The following is a 6,997-nucleotide window of genomic DNA, read 5'->3' as shown; positions in this document are numbered from 1 at the left end:
GGACTGTAACCGCCTCCTTTCATGTCTTTGTCTCAAACTGCTTTTAATATTAATAAAGGTGATGACATTACTGATCATTGTGCGTCTGAGTTGTTCATATTTATGGTTAGTAAATATGTTTATGAACTGCACTTCCCATGAGTCAGTGTGCCGACTGTCACTGCTGATATTGCAGAGACGTGTTCATGAAGCAGAGCCATGCTCCAGCCTAATGAGTCAAAGCCTTGATTCTCTGAGCAGAGCACTACGGTGAGCATGAAGAACACTTAGGTCCTGAGACTGTCAGCAGAAGAACCAGAGGTCATGGTCGAGACGAGGCTGGAGGAGCTTTAGAAGAAGTCAGAGATGTTCCTGAACTCTGAAGATGTTTCTTCTGCAAAGAAGACTGTAGTTCCTCTGTAGCTCTGTAACAGTGTTTAGGCTACAGGGAACTACAGCTGTGCCACGTGTCCACAGCAGAAGGGTCATGATGACGAGCAAAGACTGTGACTCTCACTTTGTATCAGTGGCTCCTGTTCTCCAGCCTTTCATTCAAGTGCAACTGAATTAACGCCATGATGTGTATTATTACACATGTATGTGTGAGGAGGCGAGCGCCACGGGGACAGGCCACGCGAGCACCGGGCGGTTCAGTCCCCCAGCACCTCCTGCAAGTGTCCTTGGGCAAAATACTGAACCCTCAACCCTGAGCTGCAGTAAGAGCTGCTGCACTGACTGTTTGTGGGGAATAAAAAGTGACTCGTCCTGAAGTCAGATGAACTCAGTGGGACTCTGGTCCACACCACACGACCCTTCATCATGTGACACGTCTGTGTGCTTAAATTATATTTTCAGTTCAAATCTAGAGATTCTTTGACTTCACTCGAGGACTCGAGCTTCACTCTAGACAAAACAAGAACACGTGAGTCGTCACCAGCTATCGTCTTTAATTATCTGCATTACAATTATCTGAGTTACAATCCTCCAAAATATACAACTCATGACATGTACAACAAACATATATGCTTATAGTAGTTGATGCAGTGACTAAGGATCTCTACTGGCATGTGTCATAGAAGAGCACGACTCTGATAAATAACCATTCATACCTTTAAAAAAGAAAAGGACCAGGTGTGGGCCCGGACAGGGACAGGGTGAGGAGCACGGACGACAACCTGCTGCATGTAAACCAAGTCTGTCCTCCAGAGGGCGCCGTGCGGGAGCTGCTTTGTGTCTGTCCTATTAACTGTTAATCCCGGTTCCAGCTGTGCGGCCACAGACCGTACACGGCAGTGACCCCACGGACACTCGGGGCTGCGTTTGTGGGGCCTGATCTGAGGTTTCCTGACAGTCTGAAACAATAACAGCTCACTGATGCTTTTTGTGTTCAGGCAGAGCTACGACGTACTAACAGGAAGGATGTCATATATCCGACATGCAGCTCTTACTGACCCTGTGGGGTTTGACCTCTCCTGCTGTTACTGTACGCTCTACAAATTCCTGTGAAACTTCCAGAGTCTGCAATTAAAGACCATTATTCACAGTATGATGTCTTGGATAGAGTCCAGGAGCTCTGCCGAGGCCATCATTTGTTAGGAAGGGCACACGTCCAATTTGCTCCTCTGCTCGTATTTTGTTTGTTTGAACTGTTTGAACAGCACAAGTTAAAAACGGAATAAAATCGAGTCCAGGACTCGAGGTGTCAGCAGGAAGAGGGCTGGCTATGCTCTGGAGCATGCAAGCAGCGGACAGGAAAACGCGGCACACCTTGAACGGGACTAAAACATGCACAGCTCCTAGTCAGCGTGTACTCTATCTACATGGGACACAGCTGGGCGCGTCATGGCTGTCTGCTTCGAAAAACCAAAGAAGATCCACAACAGGAAAGATGTTCTGTGCACACTTTCTTGGACGGCTTACCGGCAGATGGCGTCACAGCTATGGTCATAAAGGAGTGTCGTCTTCGATCTATTGCATCAGGCAGTCTGTGGTGCTCTGGTGGAGCTACGGAGACGCATGCACGTGTAGAGGGGGTAGGGTTAGACTAATGCGTTCGTTAGTGGCTCACACATCAGCTGGTGTGTGAAGCCTCCTGCTAGCCGTCTGAATAAAACTACAAATATGGCTTCCAGAGGACTGCGTATCCGTCGCGCGTCTAAAAACAGGTTTTGACTTTGACTAGTTTGGAATTATGGTGAGGTCTTCAAAATAAAAGCTTGTATGTAAGCACAAAGTATTACACATCAGTCTAACCCTAGTGGAGGTGGCAGAGACATGAGTGGATATCTGGCTCGCAGTTCACATGACATGGTACCTTGGCACATGACGATGGGGCACGGGGGAGCGCAGTGGTGAGGTGTCACTGGAGAGGTGGGTATCAGGCAGGCATTGGGGTGGGCAGGTGTGGGCGGGGTCAGACTCAGTCATTTAGCTCTGGGCCGTTAGCCGCTGCTCTGTGAGCGACGCCTGGTGTGATACCGTCTTGTTTTCGTGAGCCCTCAGCTTGGAGACGATGTTGATAAACTCCAAGCTCTGGACCTCTTTATGAAGCGGCTCTGAAGAGAAACACAGGAGGCAGGCGTGTTATCAAAGCCACAGGTCCCAGCATGCACAGTGTTTAAGCACGTTCAGTCACGTTAAAACACAGCAGTTTGTGCAGAGACCCTCCAACACTCCTGCTGCTGTGTCAGTCCATCGCTTGCACACTGACAGTGAGACTCAGGCGCAGTGACCTCAGCGCTCTGACGCCAGGGCGCTGAAACACCGACCGGTTGAACCGTTTCAGCTTTTATTTGTCCGTCTGCTTCCTTCTTGTCCTGCTGTTATTTCACGTTTTTAAAGCTGCGTTACACGAAGACATCCAGAGTTTCACAACACTTTTGATCTCTGCAGCCAATCAGCCGTCACATAGAGCTCAAACATGTGAGTGGTTACAGTCTCACCTGAGCCCATGACTGCACAGATGAGGATCATGGAGTTGTACTTGATCTCCGGTGCGCTCCTCTCATCTGACAGCAGCTTGTGAAGCACAGACACCAGGCCGGCTCCCACCAAGTCCTTCTCAGCTGCAACTGAAATGCAAACTTTCATCCAGCTGCAGTGCTGCACAAACGTTACAAGCTTCAGCGCCACATTTCTAAACACGCTCGTGTGCAACACGGCTCCTGAAACGCCTTCAAAGTCCATTATCTGAGATTCAACAGTAGTGCGTAACCACAGCTGCTCACACCCAAAACATGTTCTGTGTCACAGATGGTGACGACAGGGATCATGGATCCTGCCTGGAGCTTACCTAAATCCAGGGCTGCTATGAGACCCAGAGCCACCAGGGCTTCATTCTGCATGATCATGTGCTCACTGGTTGCCATGGTAACTAAGTGTTTGACTCCTCCTCCCTGGATGACAGTCCTCACTACTTCCTAAAGAGAGAAAAACAAAACCACAGAATTAAAAACACGCAGAGGTTCAGCGCACTGTGAGCTGTTTTAAAGACGACTACATGTAATAATAGTTACATGTGACAGGTTCTATCATTTAAAATAAATCAAACAGTCACATCTTCCATAAAAGGCCTCTCATCCACACATGCAGCCACAGGAGTCCAGAAATCAGGTGTAATAATCAGAAATCACCGTTGGGCCTGAACATTGACTGTTCAGTTCAATGTATGTAGCATATTCGACTGTCAGTACCTTCAATGCTAATCGCTCTGATAGGACATTATGGTGGACATTATGGTGGACATTATGGTGGACATTATGGTGGACATTATGGTGGACATTATGGTGGACAGCATCAGACGCTGCACTGAGGTCTAGCAGCACAGAGACGACTGTCAGAGGCCATGAGAAGATCAGTTGTATGAAAGGAAGGGTGGAGATTTATTCACAAATATGGGTGGAGGTGACAGCGTCCAAATAAAAAGCAGTGTTACTGAAATGATCCTGAATATTCTCCTCTGCAAAGGTCAAAGGTGAGCTTGGCCCAACAGAGCGCTGAGTGTTTACCAGCCTGGTCTCTGAACAGTGACGTTCCAGCTCCAACAACGCTAAAAAGAAGCTGCTCAAACATGCAGAACTTTCTGGGAAACTCTGATCAGTGCCAGCTAACTGACCTTCACTACACAACATAATCAGCACGTGTGGGTGGAGTTAGCTCTCAGAGCTCAGTCGTTATCGATGCCTTTGACTTCCCAACGTCTGCCAGGCTACGATCCTGGATTACCTCCCACTCTGGAAACCTGAATGTGGACCGGCTGCAGACTTGAACAGTCAACAAGCACAGCTGCAGTGTTGGAGGGTGAGTGATGGCGTGTGGTCTGACCTTGGACTTGCTGTGTCGAATGAGGGCAGACAGAAGCCTGTTGGACTCGCCCATCACGCCTGCGTGGTCCTTGGCTTCGCACCACTCCACCAGCCTTTCCACCAGCTTCCCATTGGTTCCCAGGTGGTCTGCTGCTTCAGCTGAGCCAACACACAGTGGGCAAGGCTGCTGTCATTGATGCTGCACACGTGAGTAGCTGCTTTCATATTTGTCTTAATGACTCAAAATGAAGGCTGTTAAGAACCTCTCCTCATTGTCCCGCACAAGCAGAACTCCAGCAATCACCATAATGATGCCTTTGGATACCAACGGTTCCAACATGAATAAAACTGAACATTAAAGACAGAAGCCAGCGTTTACCTTGGGTATCGATGAGCATGCGTAGCGTTCCCAGCAGTTTGAACTGGACTGGAGGCATCTCCGACTGCAAGAACTTCAACACCACATCTGCCACTCCAGCTGACAGCATCTTGGATTTGTTCACCACTGCAGAGGAAATAACAGAACAAACACTGTTCACAACAAAAAACAAAGTTATATCGCGCTGACAGCATCAGGCACACCGCTGCTCCTTCACTGTGAAGCAGCTGGCCTTCCCAACCCTGAACAACAGCTCGGGAAGAACTCCCATTTCAGCATAAAGATCCATCAGCTGACTCACGAGGAAACATCAGCTCTTTAACTACCAGCAAAGAGAACATCAGCAATATGCTGTTATTAAACCCGTGGCTGCCAGGCAGTATTTGGTAAGAGCCGAGTGATTATTGCAGGCTGGATGAGTCACAGGTGGATCATGACGGAGCAGATCACAGGGAGAACGTGCCATAAATCCACAGCTGAACGCAGCAGAGAGCCCACAGTGTGCAGTAACACACACAAAGAGCAGAGCCACAGGATCAGACTAGTTCCTGGCCTGAGCAGCAGAGCTGAGGATGTAAAGAGCTGCAGACGGAGCGGTGACATCAGTGCATGACTCGCTGACTTTGCAACACTTTATTTAAATGTTTTCCTTCTGTTGCCGTGTGCAGCTCCGCGGTCAGTGTGAAGATGCAGGCAGTGCTCAGTCCTCCACAGCGAGAGCTCAGCGTCTTTATCTCAGAACTAATGAGAGAGTCTATCCAAAGCTTTTCTAAAACTCTTTCTACAGTAACTTATTTATTGAGATGTTAGCATGAACATGTATCATGCTGTTTGTTTTACAGTTTGTTTACTAGTAGATTATATGTTACACCCTCACAATCTGTCGATTGTTTTGTTGAAAATAAAATGAACTTGTTCATGAATGACTTCTTGACGAGCATGTGGGCGAGTCCTCCGACTGGGACCACCGTCACCCTCCACATCCTCTCGAGCTCTTCTCTGAGCCCTTGGTATTTCTCCAGCTTCTCGTGTTCCCTTCTTCCTGATATTGCTGTCATTCAGAACCGCTACATCGATCACTACGGCCGTCTTCTTCTGTTTGTCTACCACCACTATGTCCGGTTGGTTAGCCACCACCATTTGTCCGTCTGTATCTGGAAGTCCCACAGGATCTTAGCTCGGTCTTGGGGGCATCTCCCATTTTGACCTCGGGACTTCCAGGTTATACTCGGCACAGATGTTCCTGTACACTATGCCGGCCACTTGGTCAAACATCCTTGGGGAAGATACTAACTGCTCTCCAATGCATCCATCAGGGTATGAACTTAGCGATAAAACATGGAAAGAGGTGCTTGTGGGGAATGAGTTGTGCAAATCCTCAGTCCTGACTGCCTCCCCTCAGGACTAAAGACTGAAGCTGAAGACTTTCTTGCATTAACTGACTCTTAACCTCGTTCAGTGGGTAGATGAACCTACCCAGGCTAAGGGCCACACCCTGGACTGGGTCTTTTCCTGAGGCTTGGACATTCGCATAAAGGATATAAACAACGTTGGGATCTCCGACCACGCCCCAGTCATGGTGACTTAGATACTGAACTGGACTTTACGAATAGTTGATGCTGAAACTGCGGCAGATTTCTCTCTGTCTTTCCTGAATTCTGCATCCAGTACTTTTGGTTGTTCTGCCTCTCATATGGTTGAAGACTTTGCAAACACCTTGTTATCCACATGCTCTTCTATCCTTGACGCTGTTGCACCTAAAATGAAGCGCCCTACAACCTTTTCCCAACGCTGGTTAAACGACTCTACGCGCCTTAGGACGTGTCTGCCGCCGTGATGAGAGGAGGTGGAGGAAAGATCAACTCCAGGTATCCTGTGAAATCCTACGTTCGAAACTTCCAACTGCTTTTCAAACCTACTTGCTGATTATAACTGAAGTCAAATAGATTGGCAGCACTTGGCTGCCACAGTGAGGGTGTACGTAGTTTTTCTCAGGACTGCACGCGGGTCAACATTTTCTAAGGAATGGGTCGATCTCTGGAGCTCAGCGGGTGCAACTGTCAAACTGTGAAACGTCTGAATATTCCAGCCAACTGTTAGTGGAGGTAACTGGGAAGGACAGCAGCTTAGCCACACAGTCCCCAGACGGTACATGTCTGCCTGCGCTCTGTGTGACTGTTTAAGAGTTTGAATAAACACTTGGAAATCGTAACCCTTCCCAGAAGAGTTGAAGCTGTTACAGGGAGGGCCAACATCATATTAAACTCTGTGGATGAGACATCACCCAAGATCGTGTGCGTGTGCAGGCAGACAATACGTTTGGTGATATAGTGTG

General features: G+C 48.3%; 1 protein-coding gene across 2 annotated transcripts in view; it reads right to left on the bottom strand.

Moving 5' to 3' along the window:
• Nucleotides 1-906: 906 nt before the first annotated feature.
• The window catches only part of rap1gds1 (RAP1, GTP-GDP dissociation stimulator 1), a 31,677-nt gene continuing 25,586 nt past the window's right edge, over nucleotides 907-6,997 (bottom strand). For both annotated transcript variants that reach the window (XM_005754141.1, XM_005754142.1), the window contains 5 exons: nucleotides 4,663-4,788; nucleotides 4,303-4,442; nucleotides 3,272-3,398; nucleotides 2,922-3,050; nucleotides 907-2,534 (listed from right to left, as the gene is read on the bottom strand). In XM_005754141.1, the coding sequence (XP_005754198.1) occupies nucleotides 2,407-2,534; nucleotides 2,922-3,050; nucleotides 3,272-3,398; nucleotides 4,303-4,442; nucleotides 4,663-4,788 (650 nt within the window). In that variant the 3' untranslated portion in view covers nucleotides 907-2,406. The remainder of the gene's footprint in view (nucleotides 2,535-2,921; nucleotides 3,051-3,271; nucleotides 3,399-4,302; nucleotides 4,443-4,662; nucleotides 4,789-6,997) is intronic.

The sequence above is a fragment of the Pundamilia nyererei genome, unplaced genomic scaffold, assembly GCF_000239375.1.
Source record: "Pundamilia nyererei isolate P.nyererei 1_Seehausen unplaced genomic scaffold, PunNye1.0 scaffold00512, whole genome shotgun sequence".
NCBI classification, from domain to species: domain Eukaryota; kingdom Metazoa; phylum Chordata; class Actinopteri; order Cichliformes; family Cichlidae; genus Pundamilia; species Pundamilia nyererei.
This window is presented reverse-complemented; position numbering and strand designations above follow the sequence as displayed.